Source organism: Bos indicus, chromosome 22, assembly GCF_029378745.1.
Source record: "Bos indicus isolate NIAB-ARS_2022 breed Sahiwal x Tharparkar chromosome 22, NIAB-ARS_B.indTharparkar_mat_pri_1.0, whole genome shotgun sequence".
Lineage (NCBI taxonomy): Eukaryota > Metazoa > Chordata > Mammalia > Artiodactyla > Bovidae > Bos > Bos indicus.
Window position 1 is genome coordinate 46426286 of NC_091781.1, and position 26283 is coordinate 46452568.

The 26283-nt window shown below is 39.3% G+C and overlaps 1 protein-coding gene across 4 annotated transcripts in view; it reads right to left on the reverse strand.

Moving 5' to 3' along the window:
- CACNA2D3 (calcium voltage-gated channel auxiliary subunit alpha2delta 3) overlaps positions 1-26283 on the reverse strand; it is an 898858-nt gene that overhangs the window by 600491 nt on the left and 272084 nt on the right. For all 4 annotated transcript variants that reach the window (XM_070776473.1, XM_070776472.1, XM_070776475.1 and 1 more), the window contains exon 4: positions 17314-17373. In XM_070776473.1, coding sequence (XP_070632574.1) covers positions 17314-17373 — 60 coding nt within the window. The remainder of the gene's footprint in view (positions 1-17313; positions 17374-26283) is intronic.

A 26283-nucleotide genomic window follows, 5' to 3' on the forward strand; every position in this document is an offset into this window, starting at 1 on the left:
AAATTAGAGATAAAAAGGGAACATTTCATGCAAAGATGGGCTTGATAAAGGACAGAAATGGTATGGACCTAACAGAAGCAGAAGATATTAAGAAGAGATGGCAAGAATACACAGAAGAACTGTACAAAAAGGATCTTCACGGCCCAGATAATCATGATGGTGTGATCACTGACCTAGAGCCAGACATCCTGAAATGTGAAGTCAAGTGGGCCTTAGAAAGCATCAATATGAACAAAGCTGGTGGAGATGATGGAATTCCAGTGGAGCTATTTCAAATCCTGAAAGATGATGTTGTGAAAGTGCTGCACTCAATATGCCAGCAAATTTGGAAAACTCAGCAGTGGCCACAGGACTGGAAAAGGTCAGTTTTCATTCCAATCCCAAAGAAAGGCAATGCCAAAGAATGCTCAAACTACCACACAATTGCACTCATATCACATGCTAGTAAAGTAATGCTCAAAATTCTCCAAGCCAGGCTTCAGCAATATGTGAACTGTGAACTTCCTGATGTTCAAGCTGGTTTTAGAAAAGGCAGAGGAACAAGAAATCAAATTGCCAACATCCACTGGATCATGGAAAAAGCAGGAGAGTTCCAGAAAAACATCTATTTCTGCTTTATTGACTATGCCAAAGCCTTTGACTATGTGGATCACAAGAAACTGTGGGAAATTCTGAAAGAGATGGGAATACCAGACCACCTGATCTGCCTCTTGAGAAATTTCTATGCAGGTCAGGAAGCAACAGTTAGAACTGGACATGGAACAACAGATTGGTTCCAAATAGGAAAAGGAGTACGTCAAGGCTGTATATTGTCACCATGCTTATTTAACTTATATGCAGAGTACATCATGAGAAACGCTGGACTGGAAGAAGCACAAGCTGGAATCAAGATTGCCGGGAGAAATATCAATAACCTCAGATATGCAGATGACACCACCCTTATGGCAGAAAGTGAAGAGGAACTAAAGAGCCTCTTGATGAAAGTGAAAGTGGAGAGTGAAAAAGTTGGCTTAAAGCTCAACATTCAGAAAATGAAGATCATGGCATCAGGTCCCATCACTTCATGGGAAATAGATGGGGAAACAGTGGAAACAGTGTCAGACTTTCCTTTTTTGGGCTCCAAAATCACTGCAGATGGTGACTGCAGCCATGAAATTAAAAGACGCTTACTCCTTGGAAGGAAAGTTATGACCAACCTAGATAGCATATTCAAAAGCAGAGACATTACTTTGCCAACAAAGGTCCGTCTAGTCAAGGCTATGGTTTTTCCAGTGGTCATGTATGGATGTGAGAGTTGGACTGTGAAGAAGGCTGAGCACCGAAGAATTGATGCTTTTGAACTGTGGTGTTGGAGAAGACTCTTGAGAGTCCCTTGGACTGCAAGGAGATCCAACCAGTCCATTCTGAAGGAGATCATCCCTGGGATTTCTTTGGAAGGACTGATGCTAAAGCTGAAACTCCAGTACTTTGGCCACCTCATGTGAAGAGTTGACTCATTGGAAAAGACTCTGATGCTGGGAGGGATTGGGCACAGGAGGAGAAGGGTGCAACAGAGGATGAGATGGCTGGATGGCATCACTGACTTGATGGACGTGAGTCTGGGTGAACTCCAGTATTTGGTGATGGACAGGGAGGCCTGGCGTGCTGCAATTCATGGGATCGCAAAGATTCGGACACGACTCAGCGACTGAACTGAACTGAACTGGTCAGCTGTGAATTTTAGTGATTATACCACCATATGAATTTCAATTAGTTCTAACAAATATTTGTGGACATATGACTAGATGTCAGATGCCTGCTCTTATGAGGCTTATGTTTTGCTGGAGAAGGCAGAAAGTAAACAAATCCTACTGGGGAGCTTTAAAAACAGAAGGATTAAGCCAGGAACCTGCAGACACGAAGGAAAGGAAAGTAGCTGCTAATTCACCTGTAATCTTGAGAAAACTGTGTGGCACTCTGTAAGGTATGTGGGGTCATCCAGACTTTGTTCTTAGTATAAGCAAAGTGTAAGTGTAAGCAATAAATAACTTGTGTTTTAAAAAGCTACAATGATTACCATGTAGAGAATAGACCCAATTGCCAAATGAGGGATGTCTCCCTTATGTTCATTACTAATAATGTCAGTAAAGTGGTGCTTAGTTATTTTTACTAAATCATTATATCATATTAAGAGGTTTTTTTTTATTACTTAGGCTTATGGGTCAAAACTTACCATTCTAGAATTTGTTTTTGTTATATTTGATAGACCTTTTTTTTTCATATTAACCCATGATAACTTGCATCTTAAATTTCTTTTTAAGATTCTGTCCAGTGCAATTGAAAGTCAGTGTTAAAATTTGTGATTCCACAAGGCAACATTAACCGATTGGTCATTGGAGCCAAACAGTCTTGGGTGTGAATTCTGGCTTGTTCTCGCACCCACTGTCGAATAACCTTGGCCCCTCATTTGGCCTCTCAATCTTAGTTTGTCCTTAGGGATAAATGGAGATAGTAAAGTTATCTATCTCATAGGATTTTGGGGAGAAGAATTAAATGAAATAATGCCAGGGAAGCATTTTAAGTCAGTGCCTATACACCTAATACATTTTTAATAATTGCACCTACTACTCTCATCATTGAACCTATATTCTATTAGTATTAATTAACCAACAAAGAGAACTATCCTAAAAATATTGGTCACAATTTTTTTTTTTAATTTGAAGAATTAGGTTTACTACACCAAAGGCATGAATTTGCAGTTATTTATATTGTGAAGATTTACATCATAAACTAAACTGAAAGTGGGAAAGGTGAGAATTAATTCATCTCTACTTTAAGCTTTCAGTTCAGTTGCTCTGCTGCTGCTGCTGCTAAGTTGCTTCAGTCGTGTCCAACTCTGCGCCACCCCATAGACAGCAGCCACTGGGCTCCCCCGTCCCTGAGATTCTCCAGGCAAGAACATGGGAGTGGGTTGCCATTTCCTTCTCCAATGCATGAAAGTGAAAAGTGAAAGTGAAGTCACTCAGTCGTGTCCAACTCTTAGTGACCCCATGGACTGCAGCCTACCAGGCTCCTTCATCCATGAGATTTGCCAGGCAAGAGTCCTGGAGTGGGGTGCCATTGCCTTCTCTGTTCAGTCGCTCAGTCATATCCAACCAACTCTTTGTGACCCCATGAACTGCAGCACGCCAGGCCTCTCTGTCCATCACCAACTCCCAGAGTTCACCCAAACCCATGTCCATCAAGTCGGTGATGCCATCCAACCATCTTATCCTCTGTCGTCCCCTTCTCCTCCTGCCCTCAATCTTTCCCAGCTTAAATGAGATTAAATGAAATTTTCTGCTGAGTTTCTGCATTGTCACCAGATTCAAGTTTTACCTTAAAAATTCAATAGCAATGGGCAAATTCCTAGACCATAGACCCCTGGTGAAAAATCAGCAACATAAGAGCATTCCTAAGGTTTTCCAAAGAATTAGCTGGACAAAGATCCCAAGGTAACTTCTGAGATCTGCCAATGACCTCCACAGTCAGCCGTCTTAATGAAACACACTAAATTTTCTGGAAATGTACTGTGGGAACTCTAATATTATGATTAACAGAACCACAAAGTGTTTATCTAATGTAACCGCAGATATGCCAAGAGGGCCCTGATATCCCATAATGTCCCCTTTCCAAATTGGCAGATACCTGAAAGATGACAATCACACTATGTGTGTGGAAACAACAAAACTAAACTTTAAAAGTATTTGTTTAATTGGAATGTTTAACAAGTTTGAATTGGTAGTGCTCTTGCTGTTGCTGAGTTGCTAAGTTCTACCTGAGTCTCTTGCAACCCCATAGACTGTAGCCCAGCAGGCTTCTCTGTCCATGGGATTATTCCAGGCAAGAATACTGGAGTGGGTTGCCATTTCTTTCTCTAGGGGATCTTCCCCACCCAGAGATGGAAACAGCATCTCTTGCGTTGGTAGGCAGATTCTTTACTACTGAGCCACAAGGGAAACCTTAGTGTTTTACTACGTTTAAAATACATTTGAAACAAATGCTTCTTAAAAATATTTATTTTAAATAAATATTTCTAGTTTTGAGAAAACCAATTATGAAATTTCAAGATTAAAAAGAATCATAAAAGAATTTGAAAGGAAAAAAACAGCTTTCTAAAGCAAAATGTCAGATTTGTCTAGCCACTATTACCTAAAAATTAAGCCATACATAATCATGATAGACAAAAGACTGGTGTAGCAAGAAAGATTAGACAAAGAAGAAAACACATAGGAGTTTTACAAGATTATTCATTATTGATAAAAGTTAAAGACCCAGGGCTCCTAAACACGTAAGTAGTAAAGGAAAAAAAAAGGGTCACTAATGTGAAAATGTTGCACAAACAGATAAATGGCAACTCTGGGAAGAGAAAATAATGTCATTTTCCCCCCCTGAACTATGAAGTACAGTGACTATTCAAACAAAGCTAAATCAATTACCACTGCCATAAAATGGCACTTTTTGTCTTTATATTTGTTAATATTAAAATCTTTTTCTGGATTGAGAACAGGGAATTAAGCTGCAGAAATTATAACCTTTGGTAAAATAATGTTTGTAGTCTGAGATTCTATAACAAAAAAATGCATTTTTCTGTTTCTTTTAGCTAGAAGATGGCCTTGTGGTATTTTTGGAACAAAGAAGTCTATGTTGTACTCACTATTTATGTTGTTAGAATGCAAAAGATCAAGCCACTGGAGGATTCTGTATTATGTATAGTTTATCATTCTCTTCTCTTCGTCTCTTTAATAACGGTTTCCTAGTTACAACTTAACGGGATTCAATAAACTTGGTATTTTTAGCACATCTACTATACAGAAGGAACTATACTAAGCTACACTGAGGAATTCATAAAAATCATTCAAAGACATAATAACAATGCCCAAACTACCAGAAAAATTGTGTGTGTGCTCAGTCATGTCAGACTCTTTTGGACCCCATGGACTACAGTCCACCAGGCTCCTCTGTCCATGGAATTCTCCAGGCAAGAATACTGGAGTGGATAGCCATTTCCTACTCCAGGGTATCTTGCCAATCCAGGGATCAAAAGCGTGTCTCTTACATTTCCTGCACTGACAGGCAGATTCTAAATCAGACGTGTGAAGAAGCAAAAAAAATTAAGAGTTCAAAAGGAAAATAGTACTCAACAGAAACAGAAAGGACCTAGATGTTGGAATTAGCAGAGAAAGAATCTGAAACAGCTACTGCAGGCAATATTTGAGAAATCATGAACATAATGGATGTGCATAGATAGGGAGTTCAGCAGGAAATGAAAACTATTTTAAAAGATTTAATAAACAATAAGGTCCTACTGTATAGTATAGGAAACTTAAAACCTATAATGGAAACGAATATGAAAAAGAATTTATATGTATATAAAAATATATATATCACTTTGCTCTACACCAGAAACTAATACAACATTGTAAATTACCTATAATTCAATTAAAAAAAAAAAAAAACAACTTCAGTGAAACTTTTAGAGCTAGAAGTACAATATATGAAATGAAACATTCCCTGGGTGAGTTTAACAGTAGATTGGAAACTACAGAAAAAAAGGAACTAATAAACTTGGAGACCAATTAATAGAAAATACATTGGAAACAAACCAAAACAAGAGCCACAGTAAAATGTAGGATGATATTAAGGAATAAAATATAGATGTGACTTAAAAACTGTAAAAGAAATTTTCCAGAAAAATGTAAAGAGAATGCTGCTGTTCTTGTTCAGTTGCTAACTTGTGTCTGACCCTTTGAAAGCCCATGGACTGCAGCAAGCCAGACTTCCCTGTCTTTCACTACGTCTCAGAGTTTGCTCCGATTCCTGTTCATTATGTTGGTGATGTTATCTAACCACCTCATACTCTGTCGCCTCTTTTCCTTTTGCCTTCAGTCTTTCCCAGCATTAGGGTCTTTTCCAACAGGTTGGCTCATCACATCAGATGGCCAAAGTACTGGAGCTTCAGCATTAGCATCAGTCCTTCCAATGAATATTCAGGGTTGATTTCCTTTAGGACTGACTGGTTTGATCTCCTTGCTCTCCAAGAAACTCTCAAGAGTCTTTTGCAGCACCGCAATTTGAAGGCATCAATTCTTCAGTGCTCAGCCTTCTTTATGGTTCATCTCTCACATCCATTGGGCTTCCTTGTGGCTCAGACAGTAAAGAATCTGCCTGCAATGCAGGAGACCTGGGTTTGATCCCTGGGTTGGGAAGATTCCCTGGACGAGGGCATGGCAATCCACTTCAGTATTCTTGCCTGGAGAATCCCCGTGAACAGAGGAGCCTGGCAGGCTACAGTCCATGGGGTCACAAACAGTCAAACACTACTGAGCGACTAAGCACAGCACAGCTCACATCCATCATGACTACTGGAAAAACCATAGTTTTGACTATACAGACCTTTGTAAGCGTAGTGATGCCTCTGCTTTTTAACATGCTGTCTAGATTTATCATAGCTTTATCATAGCTATCCTTCCAAGGAGCAAGTGTCTTTTAATTTCATGGATGCAGTCACTGTCCGCAGTGATTTTGGAGCCCAAGAAAATAGTTTGCCACTGCTTCCACTGTTTCTCTTCTATTTGCCATGAAGTGATGGGACTGGATGCCATGATCTTAGTTTTCTAAATGCTGAGCTTTGAAGCCAGCTTTTTTTCACTCTCCTCTGTCACTGTTAAGAGGCTCTTTAGTTCCTCTTTACTTCCTGCCATTAGAGTGGTATCATCTGCGTATCTGAGTCATTGATATTTCTCTCAGCAATCTTGATTCCACCTTGTGATTCATCCAGCCTGGCATTTTGCATGATGGACTCTGCATGTAAGTTAAATAAGCAGGGTGACAATAAACAGCCTTGATGTACTCCTTTCCCAACTCTGAACCAGTCAGTTGTCCCATGTAAGGTTCTAACTGTTGCCTCTTGACCTGCATACAGGTTTCTCAGGAGACAGGTAAGATGATCTGGCATTCCCATCTCTTTAAGAATTTTCCACAGTTTGTTGTGATCCATGTAGTCAATGGCTTTAGCATAGTCAATTAAGCAGTAGCAGATTTTTTTAAAAATTCCCTTGCTTTCTCTATGATCCAACAAATGTTGGCAATTTGATCTCTGGTTCCTCTGCCTTTTCTAAATCCAGATCTCTGGATCCTCTGCTTTTTCTAAAGAGAACTGGGCAGGTAAAATTTTGAAGAACTGATTGTTAAAAAAAATCTCAGCAAGCTCCAAGCAGAATTAATATAGATAAAATCACATCTAGTTACATCCTGAACCTATCATACTATATAATATACTGAAAATCAAAGATAAGGAGAAAAAATATTCAAAGCAGCAGAGAAAAATGACTCCCTGTATCCAGAGGAAGAAAGATAAAAATGATGGCTGACATTTCATCAGAAACATTAAAGATCAGAAGAGAATAGGATTATATCTTCAAAGTGGTAAAAGAAAAATAAACTGTCAAGTAAAAGTTCTGTATCCAGCAAAATTATCCTTCAAGAATGAGAATGAAATACAGATATTTTTAAATAAACAAAAGCTGAGAGAAGTCGCTGCTACCAGACATTCAATGCAAAAAAAGAAAAGAAAAACAGAATGAATTTCTTTAGGCTGAAAGGAAATGGTAACAGAAATCTTTATGAAAGAATAAAAAGTGCTAGAAATGGTAAATGTGTGGGCATATACTACCTTATTTCTTATTTAATTTTTTAGAAGACAGCTGTTTAAAGGAAAACTAAAACAAAATTTAAAACATCTTATGGCGTTTATAACACATGTAACAGTAAAATATATGATTACACAAAGAATAGTGGTTGGTAGACATATGGTATTCTTATTTCAGTAAGAGTGATACTTTGGATAGTAAAGTAACTCAAGATAAACTGTGCACTTAAGTTAAAGATACCTATTGTAATCCTTAAAAGTCACAATTAACAAAGCATTTTAAAAGGGAGATTAGAACTTTCTTGAAGGATGAGGGTAACATCTCAGTTTATGGAAGTCCCACAACCTAGAACAGGGCCTAACAGGTGCTGAATTCTGAATAAATTTAAATTAAGTAACAAATATAAGTTCAGTTTTGTTCAGTCAGTCAGTCATGCCTGACTCTTTGTGACCCCATGGACTGCAGCATGCCAGGCTTCCCTGTCCATCACCATCTCCCAGAGCTTGCTCAAACTCGTGTCCATCGAGTCAGTGATGCCATCCAACCATCTCATCCTCTGTAATCCCCTTCTCCTCCTGCCTTCAATCTTTCCCAGGATCAAGGTCTTTTCCAATGAGTCAGTTCTTTGAAGCAGGTGGCCAAAGTATTGGAGTTTCAGCTTCAGCATCAGCCCTTCCAATGAATATTCAGGACTGATTTCCTTTAGGATGGACTGGTTGGATCTCCTTGCAATTCAAGGGACTCTCAAGAGTTATCTCCAACACCACAGTTCAGAAGCATCAATTCTTCAGTGTTCAGCTTTCTTTAACTCTCACATCCATACATGATTACTAGAAAAACCATAGCTTTGACTAGATGGAACAGACCTTTGTCAGCAAAGTAATGTCTTTGTGTTTTAGTATGCTGTCTAGGTTGGTCATAGCTTTTCTTCCAAGAAGTAAGCGTCTTTTTAATATCATGGCTGCAGTCACCATCTGGAGTGATTTTGGAGCCCCCCTCTCCCCCGCCAAAAAATAAAGTCTCTCACTGTTTCCATTGTTTCTCCATCTATTTGCCACGAAGTGATGGGACCGGATGCCATGATCTTAGTTTTCTGAATGTTGAGTTTTAAGCCAGCTTTTCCACTCTCCTCTTCCACTTTCAACAAGAAGCTCTTTCAGTTCAGTTCAGTTCAGTTCAGTTGCTTAGTCGTGTCTGACTCTTTGCAACCCCATGAATCGCAGCATGCCAGGTCCCCCTGTCCATCACCAACTCCCGGAGTTCACTCAGACTCACGTCCATTGAGTCAGTGATGCCATCCAGCCCTCTCATCCTCTGTCGTCCCCTTCTCCTCCTGCCCCCAATCCCTCCCAGCATCAGAGTCTTTTCCAATTCTTCACTTTTTGCCATAAGGGTAATGTCATCTGCATATCTCAGGTTATTGATATTTCTCCTGGCCATCTTGATTCCATCTTGTGATTCATCCAGCCCGGCAGTTTGCATGATGGACTCTGCATATAAGTTAAATAAGCAGAGTGACAATATACAGCCTTGACGTACTCCTTTTCCTATTTGGAACCAGTATGTTGTTCCACATCCAGTTCTAACTATTGCTTCTTGACCTACATACACATTTCTCAGGTGGCAGGTAAGGTAGTCTGATTTTCCCATCTCTTTAAGAATTTTCCACAGTTTGTTTTGATCCACACAATCAAAGGCTTTGGCAGAGTCAATAAAGCAGTAGATGTTTTTCTAGAACTCTCTTGCTTTTTTAAGAGTAAGAGTATATATAAACATATGAATAAAAAAAGTAACAGGATAGGCAGTGATAAGCACCATAAAAGAGGGAACAATAAAGTATCATCAGAGTTCAGAGGTGACAAAGACTATATTATATAGAAAGCAGAAAAAATCATTGTAATTTTACACTTAAGGAAAAACACAGGTATTATACGTTCTCTGTTGTTACACACACACACATAGATACACTGTGCTATCCTTTTTGTTCCCCAAGCTAGAACATTGTTACTCTGTGGAGAGGTTTCTTCTAGCTGTGGAGGAGGTGAATCTAGAATCGCCACTCCATCAACACTTCCTCTATCCCCATTAGCAGTCACTCCCCATTTCGTTATTTTCCTGTCCTGGTAACTACTACTCTTCTTTCTGTCTCTACAGCTGTGAATATTCTGAATGTTTCATATAAATGGAATCAAACAGTATGTGGCCTTGGATTTGAAAGGAAGTGGGTGTGGCTACAAAGGACCCATGAGGGATCTGGTTGTGATAAGGATGTATCGTGTCTTGATGGTGTCAGTGTCAGTATACTGGTTGTGACTATGTATTACAGTTTTGCAAAGTGCTATCTTTAGAGGTAACTTGGTAAAGGGTACATGGCATATTATTATCATCCTATTTCTATGTTACTTCTTAGAACTGAATGTGATTCTACAGTTGTAAAACTTGTGCTAAAAAAGACTTAATCTTCAGGGATTTGTAGCAAGGTTCCTTGAGCTCGCAGACTAAGCAAAGTCTCCTTGTCCTGAGCTGTGGTAATATCTTGTACTTCTGTTTCATGTCATTCATCGTGATCAAAATTTGAAAATTATTTCTGTTGTCATGGCTTTAACATCTGTCACTCTTATTAGATAATCTCAAGTTCCTTGAGAACAAAGACAACATCTGTCTAGCTTGCGGCCATAAGCCTAACCTAGTACCTGACCCATAGGGCATCACTAATAACTATTTGTTGAATGAATCCTGGCACATCTTAGAAATCATCTAGATATTACAATTTGTCTTTTTTGGATAGGCAATCAGTTATTTGAACGTGTAAATAGTCCAGTTGGACCAGAACTATCGGAACTTACTTTTTCAGACCTCTAGACCGAAGTACTCTCTGTAAAAGTTATAATGTTCTAGCCAAATACACAAAAAAAGACAGTATGTGTAACAACAGAGAAATGACTTTGACTTTTAAATGCTCACACTTAACAATTCCTCAGAAACTATTTACACATCAGTCTTGTGAATAAATGACATGTGGCAAGTCCTAATTAAGAAACATCTAATGTAAGACCTTAAAAGGCAGAAGACCGTGACCCTTAGCCAAGCTAATAAAAAGAAAAAAGAAAAGCATGCTCTGATAAATTAAATCAGAAAAAAAGGTGATTATAAATTTCCTTCTCTTTTCATCTATTTCTCCTCTAGATGTGAAATGAACCTTATCTCTCTTATTTAGTGCACCAAAGTTGATGAGTTATCTTTATAAAAACTTCTAATTCCAATCCTATTTCCAATTCTGGGGTCTGGGTCTTCTGTGTTCCACCCTGTTCCTCAGAAAGGAGCTCAATACCTCATTCTGTCCAAGAGCACAGAGATAGATTGGGTCTTGACAGAAACACGTGAGAAACCCCGCAAGGACAGTCATTTCCTGCACTCAGGAAGTACTTCTGCTAAGCCTGTCCTTTGCTCTCCTTCACAGCATACGGGTTTCCCCAGGGCAAAGCCTTACTTGCCAGCAGGGAAACGCTGCTCTGGTCTGCTGTTTGCTGGATGCCCGTCCTAACCCTTCCGAGAAAGGCTTCCTTCTCCCAGTGGCTAAAGTTAGAAGTTCTAAAGGGGACTCTGGGCCTCTGGAGCCACCCTCTCTATTCCCCGGGGTCTCCTTCAACACAAGCTCCCAATGCAACAGGCAGTGGTAATGAGGTGGAAGAAGATGCGTTAGCAAATATCACAAGCCATCCCCAGCCCAAGATATCCCATTAGTGGTCTGTACAACATTTCCAATCCACACCCCTCACCCTTCTCTGAAATCAGGACACTGTGTGTGCAAAACAGGCAACAGCAGCTTGGCAGTGACCAGGAAGGCATCTCCCCAGTTCTTTCCACTTACAGTTTGTTATCCTTTTGAATGGCAACAGGTTTTTTTTTTCTTCCCTGTACTACTTACAAAACAATAAAGAAAAATTATTATAGAAAACTTTGTAATCAAAAGTTTTCCACAGGATACACAATTCAAAACCACAATTTTTTTTCCCCACTGTGCAACAGCTCTGTGCAATTGGCAGTTACTTAAGACAGCTTTCAAAGAAAATATGTTTGCAGTTCAAAGATAAGTAAGTTTTTAGTAAACTGTCAAAAGGACTTTTTTCTTCTTTGCTGCTGGTGGAAAAATCCAAAAGAAAGAGTAAGTAAGAGGAGAAGGCTTCTCTCTGAATTATACTACACCTGAAGACCTAGATTGCCAGAAATTCATTAATAACGAGAATAATCAGGGCAAGCGGCCATTCCTCACCATCCCACCCTTGTCCTGAGTTAGGTTTTGCCATCAAAATAATGAGAATAAAATGATAAAATTATCATATGTGATTAATTATTAAACGGCTTTCTTATAATTTTCAATCTCATACAAGCTTTACATTAAAAATCTACGTTAATTCAAAGTATGCAATTAAAAATAGGGAAGATGCCATTTCAACAAGGCCTCCTTTTGCATCAATTCTAACTGAAAAGTGCCCTAATGGCAATATCAGGCAACAAAGAACAAAACCAAGAAGCCAGTCTGGAACCCATAGGACACCCGATAGTGGAGCAAGCTCAAGGGCTAAAGCAGCACTAGCGTCCATGAGAAAGCTTTCCAGCTGGTGCACCCATGCAGCTCTGGTTTGTGTGAAGGACACTGCACTGTGGGTTGCTCACATATGCCATCCTTTCAAGGCTGTATTTTGCCTGTTGCCCAACATAATTTTTGTGAAGAACTAACAATTCAGTGCCACATTTAAGGACCTACAGAAGGGATTACCAATGTCAAAGCTGTAAGTCCATAAGGAAAGGATCAAACCTTTGCAGAAACTGTAAAGAGGAAATTTAATGACAAATAAAATTACAAAATGATAATTCTACAAATGAAAAACAAATTATTCACCTTTAAAGCACAAGATGGTGCAAAGACATGAAGACTCCAACCTAAAGTGAAAGAAGAGGCAGATCCAGCATTTCTTTTTCATTTTGGAAATGGAGTGGGGGAATAGGGGCTAACATTACAGAACCTGAAGCTGCACCATTTAGGAAATTTCACAAAAACACTTTTTTTTTTTTCTGTAGGAAAACAGACTCCCAGCTCCTTCTACTCCCCCTTAGTTAGCTAACAGCACGGGAACCTCCTCAGCATTATTTCATGGTGAGCAGATGGTAGTCTGAAATTTCTTTGATAAAAACAATCTACTGGCAGGGGTTGGAGAGAGGTCAGCGGAACCCAGATTAACAATTGATCAGCTCTAATGAACCGTCATAGCAATAAACTCAGAGCCCGTACACAGACAGACCTGCTATTCCAGGAAAAGCAATGGGGCCGACATCCAAGCTGTTAACAGACTTGCATGTAACAGCATCAATGTTTCAGAGCTTCAAAACCTTCATCTAAGCAGACATACATTCTTGGGTGCACATCTATTTTCTCAAAGTCTTCTCTCTTCCACTTTTCCACAAAAGCGCATGTGATTTACTCTGACCTGGAGAACATTCCGTCATGGTCCAGATACTGAATGACACTCTGTAATATTGACAGATTATTTCAACATCTACTCTGTGCTCAAACCACAGCTGTAGCCTCTGATATTCGTCTTGTACTTATACGGAACAGATGACAATGGGAGAGGAAAAGCTGAGCCCATCATCTTTGTTCCCAAGAGAACAAAAACTAAAAGAACCCAGAGACCTATTCTCTCAGTCTCTATACTTTCGGAGAGAGACGCTCATGTTGCATCCATGTTTCCATCGCCACGTTTGACAAGAGATTCAGTATGCTGCCCAGAATTCTATTGTAAGGGTTCAATCATAGGAAGGAAGTCAGAGCACTCTTAGAAAATCACAACTGCTTCAAAAGCACAAAAAAAAAGAGAGAGAGAGAGAGCTCTTGTTAAACTAAACCACAGAACATTTTCCTCTCCTGAAGGAAAAACAATTCTATAAATCAATTAAATCATTCCTTCACTCACCCAATTACTTTTTGAAGACAACTGATCTCAAAATAAAATTGACTAAATCAGTCATAAACACCTGATTTTCCAAGAGTCCTGAGTTCCAATAATCTTTTTCAATCTCTTACAAACTTACTTCTTCCTCTGGGACCAATGAATCCAAATGCTCAACCTAGAAAAACTCAAGAGTAAGGACATTCTCTTGCATAAGCACCATACAGGGGTCAAAAATGAAGAAATTCAAAATTGAGACAACATTAATGTCTAAAGCACAGTCCATATTCAAATCTTTGTTTCTGGTTCCAGATCTTATTTAGGATCATGTGTGTTTGCATTCAGTTGTCACGTATCTTTATTGTCCTTTAATGTTCCTCAAGCAAAATTTTGATGATATTTTATCATAGTTAGATTCAGGTTATCAATTTGAGACAAGAAGTCTACACAAGCAATATTTTATTTTTCCTGGCTATCACATCTGAAGGCACTCTGTCTCTTTGTGCTGTTACTGATATTAACTTTGATTACCTGTTTAAGATGGTGTCTGCCAGGATTATCCATAATAAAGCTATTTTCCCTTTTTAATTATTAATAATAAGCAATTTGTGGACAAATACTTTGAGATTATCAATGTCCTGTTCTTCATCAAACTTTTACCTGCCAATTTTAGCATCCATTGAAGATTCTTGCCTGAAGCAACTACTAACATAATTTTATAATGCCATCATTTTTTCTGTATTCAGTAGTTGACAATGTACTTACTATAAGGGGCTTCCCAGGTGGCTCAGTGGTAAAAAAATCCACCTGCCAATGCAGGAGTTGCAGGTTCAATCCCTGGGTTGGGAAGATCCCCTGGAGGAGGAAATGGCAACCAAATCCAGTATTTTTGCCAGGTTAATGTTCTGAACAGAAAAGCCTGGCAGGCTATAGTTTATGGGGTCCCAAAGAGTCAGACTGGAGAAGGCAATGGCACCCCATTCCAGTACTCTTGCCTGGAAAATCCCATGGACGGAGGAGCCTGGTGGGCTGCAGTCCATGGGGTCGCTGAGGGTCGGACACGACTGAGCGACTTCACTTTCACTTTTCACTTTTATGCACTGGAGAAGGCAATGGCAACCCACTCCAGTGTTCTTGCCTGGAGAATCCCAGGGACGGGGGAGCCTGGTGGGCTGCCGTCTATGGGGTCGCACAGAGTCGGACACGACTGAAGTGACTCAGCAGCAGCAAAGAGTCAGACATGATTTAAGTGACGGTGCATGAGCACAACTGTATTCTAAGACAGGGGTCTCCAACCCCCAGGCCATGCATCAGTACTGGTCCATGGCCTGTTAGGAACCAGGCTGCACAGCAAGAGGTGAGCAACAGACAAGCAAGTGAAGCTTCATCAGTATTGATAATGATCCCCATTGCTCACACTGTCTCCTGAACTCTGCCTCCTGTCAGATCAGCAGCAGCATTAGCTTCTCACAGAAGCATGAACTCTAAATGCAATGCACTTAAATCACACCGAAACCATCCTTCCACCTCCCATCCGTGGAAAAATGATCTTCTATTAAACCAGTCCCTAGTGCCAAAAAGGTTGGGGACCACAGCTAAAAGAGCTTTCCCTTTTCTGTTATTTATGTATTTGTCTATTTACCCATCTGTTTGTTTATTTGCGCTTCCCAGGTGGCGCTAGTGGTAAAGAATCCGCCTGCCAAAGCAGGAGACACAAGAGATGTAGGTTTGATCCCTGTGTAGGGAAGATCCCCTGGAGAAGGAAATGGCAACCCACTCCAGTATTCCTGCCTGGTAAATCCCACGGACAGAGGAGCGTGGTGGGCTACCATCCATGGGGCTGCAGAAAGTCAGACACTACTGAGCAACTGAGCATGTGGATTGTTTTTTATTTATTATCAGCTTGAACTCACAGATTCTCATCAAATTAAGTTGATTTGAGTTGACTTTCTGTCAATTACAACCAGAATATTGCTGAAAAATCTTCTGGAACTCCCAAGGAGAGATAGAGAGTTTCCTTGGCAAGGCACTGAAAAGGTCCATACAATTGTCACACTTGCAAAGGTGCTTCCTAATGCTTTCATTAAATCCCTTCCAGTCCACTCTAGGAAGTTCAAATCCTTGAAGAAGAGGCACACTTCAGACAAATGTAGCCAACAAATGCCCCCTGGTTCTTCTTGGAGCCACCAAGCAGGTAAGGCTATAGGAAGACAAGGTGCTTCTTGCTATTTTCAGCTGACTCTGCCCTGTGTAACTTTGCTCAAAGAGCAGGGCTGTCTGCCCCATTCCTCTCCAGGTGTTACCGACAATCCCCAAGGCTTTTCCCACCTCTTCCTGGAGCCTCTGATGCTTAACTGCATTCTTGGTTCTATTTGCTTCATACATTCAGTGTTATGACTCAAAATGACTGTTTCCTCTCCAGACCCATTCTTCAAGCTTTTCCACCAAAAGTCTCAGAAACTCTGAACCAAATCAACTACAGCAACAGTTAGGTTCAGTCAACGGTGGGTTACAGCGAGAAATCAGAAGACTAGAGACAGTTATTGGAGGTATTCTTTCCCCCAAATTCCACTCTTATCATCTCACCATTTCTCTACCAAGTACCCTTTCCATACAGCTACCATCCCTGGGTTCTAGAAACCACTCCCTCCCCTTGCTCCTTCAGGACAGGTGTGTGGCTTGCCCCAAGAATATAACACCATTGCTTGTTGGTTTCTTTTTACCATGCATTTGCAAATATTCTCATTATTAAACTTGCCTCTATTACTCCATTTGAGTGGGCATTCTTTATCCACAAGGCAAAAATTATAGATGGAAGTGATGACAAGAAGGACACCCCAGGGACAGAGACACAGTTAAAAGTTATCTTTGGTATCAACATCTTTTTCTGTGCTTGAAGATTTATCTTTTCCATATGAATGAAAACATGGCAAAATAAACACTATTTCCTAATTGTGAGCACATGGCACTAAAAGAAGTATGTATGTTCTAGCAAAGCACAGCCTTAAGGAGTTAAGATTCACTCCTGTTTTGCCAGCAGTGAGGAAAAGTCACAAACTCAAAATGACAATACAGATAAAATTTCCTTCTGGAATGACCCAAAGGAACCTCAAAGTATTATTCAATTCACTCCTTGCCTTTTACTATGTTTTCTATATACATGGCAGCATCGAAATCCTTCCCAACCAGATACATGTGTGCAATGATTAGATATGAGATTCAGTATAAGAAACTTATTAAGCAGATGTTCAAATCCAGGTCTGTGAATGATGTAATTTTAAAATATAATTAACAGTAAATTCAAGGTTAGATCCATATGTTCTTTCAGTCACTTAAAATGAAGTCATGGAAGAGGGATTTGGATATATTCTGCCATCTATCTTACCAATTTATCATTGAAAGCTCTGGCGATTACTGTCAGTTGACTGACTAACTCCCCCAGAATTAGGAGTTCACTGAAACCTCGTTACATGCGTGTAGTATGCATTATCACCTGTAATTTACACAGTGGAAAACGGTTGAGGATCATTGTCCTGTCTTGTTAAGAAATAGGTACATTTATTTCAACTCTGTACCATACTCTAAAAATCCTCCTCCCCAAACATCTGAACCCTGGTATTTCCAGTATACCTAGTGTTTCTCCGTTAGCAGCAAGCACAAAAAGCAGTTTAACTCAAACTCTAATCAGTTACCTGTAAGTCGGCATCAAACTCATGTTTCAGGTGCGCCTCTTCTGCAGCCTCCACAAGACGCTGGAAAGACAGAAAGCAACCCAGAGTCAAAAGTGTGACCTGGACCCCACCTCAACATCGTGAAAACACTGACATTTCTCCACTGCCCCAAATGCCAGGTCATATCATGGCATGGAAACTGTGACCTGCTGCCCATGCTCCCACGAAGCTGAAAATAACATCAATGTCGAAGTCCAGTTTCTGCTTTCATCACCCAATCATATATGTGCATAAATGCACACATGTTCTGTATCCCTTTCATAAAAATTCAAAGACACTGGCTCTTCAGGCCAGATAAGGACTCTGAAACCTACCTAGAAAAGTATATTCCTTAAGCATAGAAAGCCCACGGTCAAGATTTATTGAATTGAACAGAGTCCAACTCTAAGTGGGCTTTCTTCCCCAGTGGTATGGAAATGGTATTTATTTTAATTCCCTCAATCATTTAAGGTCAACTCTTTCTGCACCCAGCTCTGGTGCATAATTATCAGGTAACATTTATTTGAAGTTAATGGTACATCAATGCCATCTTGACAATCTGCATCCCAATAAGAAAATCACTAAAATTAAATCAATAACTAACAACTATAAATGCACAACTGTTGTTACTCTTCTTTGCCAATGAAATTAAGCCAATACATATTGTTATGAAACAATTTTTATAAAATTCCATTTAATGCCAATCATTTACTCTTTAATTTAAAGTTACCAACAATAAGTTATTTCTACCCATGAAAATGTAAGCTACAGGATATTGCAGAAAACTCCTTTAGTGAAATAATATTTCATTGAAATTTTATTGAATTTAAAGAAAAACTTCAGATCCAGGTAAAAATTAAACCATTTATATTTTTCCCACAGTTATTCTTGTAGCCTATGCTGTCTTTAGCTTGCTTTTTGGACATATTATAGAACTGAGTTTAACAGGCCATGTTTCAAAAATTATGACATTAGATTAATCTCTAAATGATCACAAATCGACAGAAAAATGTTCCATGAATAATTATTAAATTGGACATGGGAATACAGAGGCTGAAATATATTTGGGTAAGTTGGGCACCAGTAGAAGCCCTAAAGCCCTCTCTCTCCAGAGGACATTTAAAGAAAGTGACAGGTCAGCCAGAGATAATGCTGCACACAGAATGGAAACTGGGAAGCGTGGCCAATCTGGTTTCCCACACTCTCTTCAGATAGTTGGGAAGAAGCTTCTCCTTCTCTGCTCAGTCAAAGAACAGATCCCAGGAAAATATTACAGGGCCAGAGCCAGAAGATCCAGTGCCAATTCTAGGGAAGGTACCTACCCTACCATTGGGAAATCTGGGCAAGCCCTTCCCCACTCTAATTCTTGGGATGGTTTCCTCATCCCAAACATCTGAAAAGACAATCCCAGATCAGTGGTTCTCAAAGCGGAGCCCCTCACCAGCAGCATCTAACCAGAGAACCTGTTAGAAACTCACATTTTCAAGTCCCATCCCAGTCCTACAGAATCAGAAGCTCTGGAGCTGAGCCCAGCAAACTTTTTTTTTTTTTTTTAACATCTATTATTTTTATTTATTTGGCTGCACCAGTAAGTGGGCATGTGGAATTTAGTTCCCCAACCAGGGATAGAACCTGGTCCCCATGTGTTGGGAAGCATAGAGTCTTAGCCACTGGACCAACAGGGAAATTATCCTAGCAATTTGTTTTAACAAGCTCTCTGGATGGTTAAGAAGCTGTTAAAGTTTGAGAGCCACTGACTACAAATAGCACTCATCCCAGATCCCCTTGTAATGAGCGTCACCAACCTTCTAAGGTTTCCCCAACCTCATTTATATTTTTAAAAATCTGTGTGTGTCTATATACATATACATATAGATGTCTTTTCACTATAAGACATAAAATACTTTATAGGAGAGAGGCATAAAGTAAAGATGATGAGAAATGGAGGAAAAGAAAGAGACACAATCTACATAGACTGGACACACTGGCCCAACTTTCAATGGGCCTTGGTCTTTTGGGAAACATCCTGGTCAATGAAGCTTATTAACATCCTGTGATGATTTGACACAATTTGCAAATGTATCAATGTAGACTCTGAAAGATAAATGACTGACAGTGATTTAAGAAATCTGTGTTTGTGTGAGCTTATTTTTTTAATCATCGTAACAGATTTAGAATGTATATGCATGTACCATGAAATCATTTACAAACTGTTATAAGGTATGTGTAATAAATATTACACATTTTTAAACACTTACACATCAAAAAAGCCATTCATTTTGACTGTGTATTTACAGTCATAGAAGTTGTTTTCTCATGGTGTCTAAGTACTTTGAGAACCCAGAAAAGAAACTGCAATGAAATGGACAAATGATCAAAAAATAAAAACAAAATAAAATTTCTTAATGAATGAGACAGATAATATTGAAAAAAGCAAAGAATTGGAAACCCAAAAAACAATAAAGCAGTATAGGACCAACAAATAAGAAACAGGCAACTTGAGGTTATCATGAAACAACATAGCATAAAACGCATTTCATATAATGTTTTGTTTACATTTATATTTATGTATATCTCATACATGCCATCAGAGAAGGCAATGGCACCCCACTCCAGTATTCTTGCCTGGAAAATCCCATGGGTGGAGGAGCCTGGTAGGCTGCAGTCCATGGGGTCGCTAGGAGTTAGACACGACTGAGCGACTTCACTTTCACTTTTCACTTTATGCACTGGAGAAGGAAATGGCAACCCACTCCACTGTTCTTGCCTGGAGAACCCCAGGGACAGAGGAGCCTGGTGGGCTGCCGTCTATGGAGTCGCACAGAGTTGGACACGACTGAAGCGACTTAGCAGCAGCATACATGCCATAAACAAATTTGTGTATAGAGCTTCCCTGGTGGCTCAGTGCTAAACAGTCCGCCTGCCAATGGAAGAGATATGGGTTTGATACCTGATCTGGGAAGATCTCACATGCCACAATGTAGCAACTAAGCCTATGTGCCACCACTATTGAGCCTGAGCTTTACAGCCCAGGATCCGCGACCACTGAGCCCACATGCCACAGCTACTGAAGCCTGCAAGCCCTGGAGCCCGTGCTCTGCAACAGAAGAAGCCACTGCAATGAGAAGCCTGAACAATGCAACTAGAGAGTAGCCTCTGCTCGCTGCAACCAGAGAAAAACCCACAGAGGAACAAAAACCCATTACAACCAAAAATAAAGTAATTAATTAAAATATCTTTTAAAAAATCTGTGTATGGCATAACATGAGATGTATTTCAACTACAAATACTGCAATACAAGCCACAGGGCACAAGAAAATAACACACTAGAAACAATTGTATAATACTGTACAAACCACTGACACCAGCCTGAACACTGTTCTTTGTGTGCAGCAGTTGAGTCCATGAGAATTTGAATCCTGCTGGCTGGTTTTTACATTCATTTTCAAGTTAAATCTGTGGCATGCCTTTTTTAAACTCAATTTATCTCACACATTTCTTGTTTCCATAAAGATATTTTCCCATCATGCTCACTACAGAGCTTTAGGAGAAATGATTCAGAAAAAGTTAGTTAACTGGCCACCACACATAATACTGTCTCATGTGAAGCATGAAAGTACTTTGGAATAGGGCTCTTGGAAAGGACATATCCTTCTTGTGATGGAGTTATCTCAGTCTGCACTCTGATGCCAACAGGAGACAAGCCTACATTACATGAGAGAATTCAGGGGAACCCCCGGCCTCTCCTGCACCAACAAGAATAGACTCAGTTGCTACACACAGTGATAATGACAAAAAGCACATCAAGAACCATGATCACCTTTTGGAAAGAACAAAACATTGTCAATCTTTCTCAAAACACTAGTATAAAGATAAATGAATTATAAGAAATGTTATTTAAGAAAGAAATCATGTGCCATAAATTTACCTAAAACAGAGCAGTCCTGGAGACAGTGTTCCCATTGTTAATAAAATAAAAATAAACTGAATCATCATTAACAAAATCAAAACCACTCAACTTCCAACTCTTGCTTACCAGCAGAAAATAATAGCCCAGAGTGTCCTTTTCTGAGCAAATATCCTTATCATCTAAGTCAAATTAAGTATGTTTTTAAAATAATTTTGATTATTACTTGCAGGCAAGGAAAATCAATTTAAATGTGCTAATATTTCAGTTATTGTATAAGGAACTGCCACTGAGCCTGAGGAGAACTGTTACTCTATCATATCTATTAGAAAGGCAGTGTTCTTTTAATAATAAGTTAATTTTCTCTTGTATGAATTCCTCTTTTGGCTTTGCAGATGGGACTACAGAATTGTGTTTTTTTAATTAAAACTACACACTGGAAATAAAAATGGTTTTGAAGACTGGTATTCAAAATTGAGATCTGAGAAAGCAGCAGTTTTGTCCATAGGTACACCTTCCCCCTTAATAACCAAGCATTTCCTTACTAAATAAAAATGATAACAATATAGCAGAATATACATCCTGGCCTTGAAACAAAGCACCTACAAGCTAAAAACTTGCAATTCATCAACTGATACATACTACACTGACTTTTAAGATTTCTAAATAATTCTTCCTTTTTAGTGGAATAAACACAGAAGTTAACTTTATATATATAAAATGCTAGAAGCCATGGACCATAGATAGTATTTATAGCTCTGGTGAAGGCAAAACTGCCAAGGGGAACAGCAGGGGTATTAAGGCATTTCATTTAAAACCACATCTTATTTCTTGCTACAATGACTCCACATATATCATGCAACAATACAGAATGCACAGTCTCCCCTCTCCTCCCCTGAAAACACTGAAATCAAGGCTAGCGTTAAAGACATTGGAGATGTCACACTCTCTGTCATGGTCCAGAAGGGGGAAAATAGGACACCAAGTCAAAGTAAAAATTGGATCAGAAGAAGAAAATGATTTTTTGTTCTACTTGTATTTCATTTTTTGGTTCCAGATCTTTTTGGCTTAAAAGGAGAAAAGATGGAAAGAAATACGCAGTGAAGAGTGGGGAAAGTAATGGAAAATACAATTCCACAACCAAAGTAACTTATTACTGGAACCCTACTGATTCTATCAGGTGAACAAATTGTGCACAAGTGAAAAAAGTTTTTAATAAATATCCCTAAAATTGGAGCAGGGACAATTATGGCCAAAAAGCCTTTAAACAGAAACATAAAAACCATATGTAGGACTTCCCTGGTGGTACAGTGAATAAGACTCTGCCTGCCAATACAGAGGACACAGACTTGATTCCTGGTCCAGGAAGGTTCCACATCCCGAGGAGCAACTAAGCCCACGAACCACAGCTATTGAGCCTGTCCTCTAGCGCCCCTGAGCTGCAGCTACTGAGCCCATGTGCCACACTACTGACAACCATGCACCTAGAGCCTGTGCTCCGCAACAAGAGAAGCCGCCGCAACAGGAAGCCCACGTACCGACTGGAGAAAGTCTGAGGGCAGCAACGAGGATCTAGTGCGACCAAAAATAAATAAGTCAATAGGTTTTTTTAAAAAACACATGAAAAGCAAAGAAAAATGATACTTTTATTTCTCATATTAAAGACAAAAAGCTTTGGCTTGTAAATTCTATGATCATGGGATACAGGAATTTTAACAAAAATTTCAAACTATTTAATATGTCTAGTGATTTCACTTTGTGTTTTACAAAGACATTTAATGCTTGTATTGGGTTTTTATTGCCCTTTTTCTCTGAAATGAGTACAAAATTCTTTCTCAAATAATGCTTAAATTCAACTGAAGGGATGCTAAGGAAGATCTGTGGTCATTTAACATAGCGCTAGTTATTAAATTGTCTTTAATACCAGAAAAAAGATCACGTGACTCTTCCTTCAAATCAACAAGAGCTAAACTTGCAGAAAAGCAGCTAAATGGGGCAATCAAAGAGAAGCAACAATCGCTGTCACAACCACACCCAGCGTGATATGGTCTATCTTTTCCCGACACAAACGATCATCAGCTTTTGTTTTAGGGACTGCCAATGAGTGTGATGGAGTAAAAGTTACATGCTGTGCCAATCAGTATGTACAGAAGGTGATCATTATCCTAGTACCATGTTACGATCATGTCTTAAACTTGACATACTGACCACCTGAAGAGATAAGGACAGAGGAAACCCAGGTTCTCTCTACAGTCACAGATTTCAAACTCAACTGGTCCTAGAAATAAAAATGAAAAATCTCTATTCTCATTAAATGCCATCAGTTCATCAAAAGATCTGTCCAGAAATCTGGACAAAATGTGACTGATTTGTCCCAGGATTAATTCTAAACACTCCATCCTTGTATGAAGAGTCAGAAACCAACAATTTAAGAACTGTCATGTTGGGGGGAAGAGTAAGATATTTAAATTTACATTTTCACTCCATCTGTTGTTAATCTCTTCTCTTCTCCAATCTGGATATAGTTTTTATCACTCTGTAACAGTATAGATTAGGGCTCCCCAAGAGACTTAGTGGTTAAAGACTTCACCTGCCAATGCAGAAGACTCAGGAGATGTGGGTTCAATCCCTGGGTTGAGAAGATACATGGGAGAAGGAAACAGCAACCCAATCCAGTATTCTTGCCTGGAGAATCACAGGGACAGAGGAGCCTGGCAGGCTATAGTCTGTAAGGTCACAGAGTTGGACACGACTAAGCGCACAGGCAACAGTGTAGATTAATCTTTGACGCTTTTGTAGCTAGAGTAATTGAAGGACTTGTATCACCAGTGAGCCATGGAACATCATGAGGTGGTTTACAGAGGGTGGAAGACATGCATAAAGAAAACAGCTATTTCCCTATAAAGAACTAAATGAAAAATCATAGTAACAATAAGCCACAAAGCTTCCCCCAAAAAATTACATTTAAGTTGAGCTCTAAAGGAAAGTGGGACGTTGCTAAAAGAGCGTTCAGCCCAAAGAAACATGGCAAACAAAGTTTTGGAGGCAAGAATAATTTTGGGACTTTGTTCTAGAAACAGCTGGATATCAGAGACCTATGCAGAGACCACATTAATGGCTGGATTACCATCAGGTAGTGAATCAGGGCAAAAGGAATAACCTGGAGAGATGGACACCAACTAGACAAGAAATCCAAGACGTCTTTCCCTCCTACTCTGAAACACTGAAGCTGAAGTTAGAGTCACATCTGAGTCTAATAATATTCAGTAATCCTTATTGATACGAATGTTTTTGCTTTTCAACTCAATAGAAAAAGCACATATAAATCACCAGCTATCAAGATGATCGTTCCTTTAGAGAAAAACAACTTTTAAGGAGCCTTCATTATTTCTTTGTTCCTGTACAAGAAATAAGCTTTGTTGCACACGAATGAACATTTTGTATAAAATGACCTTCTGCTTGAAAGCTGCAAAGATTGCTTCTGCTTTAAAAACAGCAAACATTTCAAAGTAGATTATAAAAGCTAATCTATAAAGTTTCCAGAGAAAGCAGGTAACAGAACAATAGAGTAAACACATCGTGTGTATGTGGGGAGAGTTTTCTTTCCTTCCTCCACCCCATCTCTTCCTGTCTCCTTCAGATTGCATAAGGCTACACCAACCTTTTACAAGACAAAATAAGCCTAGAGTTTACATCAGAAGACTGGATCACAATCAATAACAAATTATCTTTGTTTCCACAGGAGATACCTGTTATCAATTTGAGGCTGATTCGATTAATAACTGTTATCAACATGAGTGGCCAATTTCCAAACCAAAGCTATCTCATTTTACACCTAAGGCTGCATTTGCCAAAATGTAACATTTGCAAAACTATTGAACATGGCAACAGCCAAACTGCTCAAAAGGCTACCCAAGGGCCAAAGCAGCTGGGAGGAGACAGAAAAAAAAGACAGTCTTACATTTCAGCCCCAGCAAGTTTTTCCAAATGATCCAGCATTTTAGAATGTGGTCTTCTATGTAGGTATCCTCCTGGCAGTGGTTTATAGAGTTGGATTATCAAAATCAAGGCTATTTAACCATGAACCTTGCAAAGTTCCCTCTGAATCCTTCAGTTTTAAGATAACTGAACTCTTCCCTTCATGGGCAATGGAACTGTCATTAACTTCCTGAGAGGGTATAAGTCCAGTGTGAAAAGAGCTATGATATTAAGTCGGTTTAAGGATAAACATATCCCACAATGGAAATTACCTATCACTGAGGCCTCTGACCATGTTGAACAAAATTTTGTTCCAGCCCTTAATTACATCTTTCCAGGGCTGACTCAGAGGTTTTGACCAGAATCCACAATGGCAGAGCATTGAGGATACTGTCCAACTAGGTAAGGAAGATGGGAGCATCTGCCTAAGAAAAGAAAGATAAGATAAGGTGCAGCCAAGTTAAGAAGGTGATAGTCCTGGAGAGAATGTCTACGGTACAGAGAGTTTCCAATTCTGGCTGTAACAACAAGTTCCCATAACTTCTGTTCAATTTAGTTTAACAAGTATTTGTTGAGAACCTATTAATCAGAACAGCAACAAGAACTGAGTGGGACACTAAGAAGGAGATGACTTAATCATGGCTCTAAGCTTTTGGCCTTTTAAACATTACAGCTCAATAGAATTAAAACAGTCTCAGAGCCCAAGGACAAAGGTTTGAATATAGATCTTTCCACTCAGTAGCTACTTGACTCTGAGAAAACCTTAACTTCTTTGAGTCTTGGTTTTCTTACCCTGTGAACTGAAATAATACCATTTTTAGTCTGTATTTCCATGTGTGAATTTGATGAGCATGTACATGCAAAACATTTCCTGAAGAATTCCACACAAATGTAATTAAGCTATCATGGTAATGGGGCAGGGGAGGAGACAAAATTTTCAAGCATAACACAGTTTGACTGAACAAGAAAAGACCAGAGTCTATGATTCCCATGGTTGGCTCCCATGTGGGGAGAACTTGGAACAGCAACACAAGTTCACAGTTACATGGAGGTTATGTGAAAGTTAA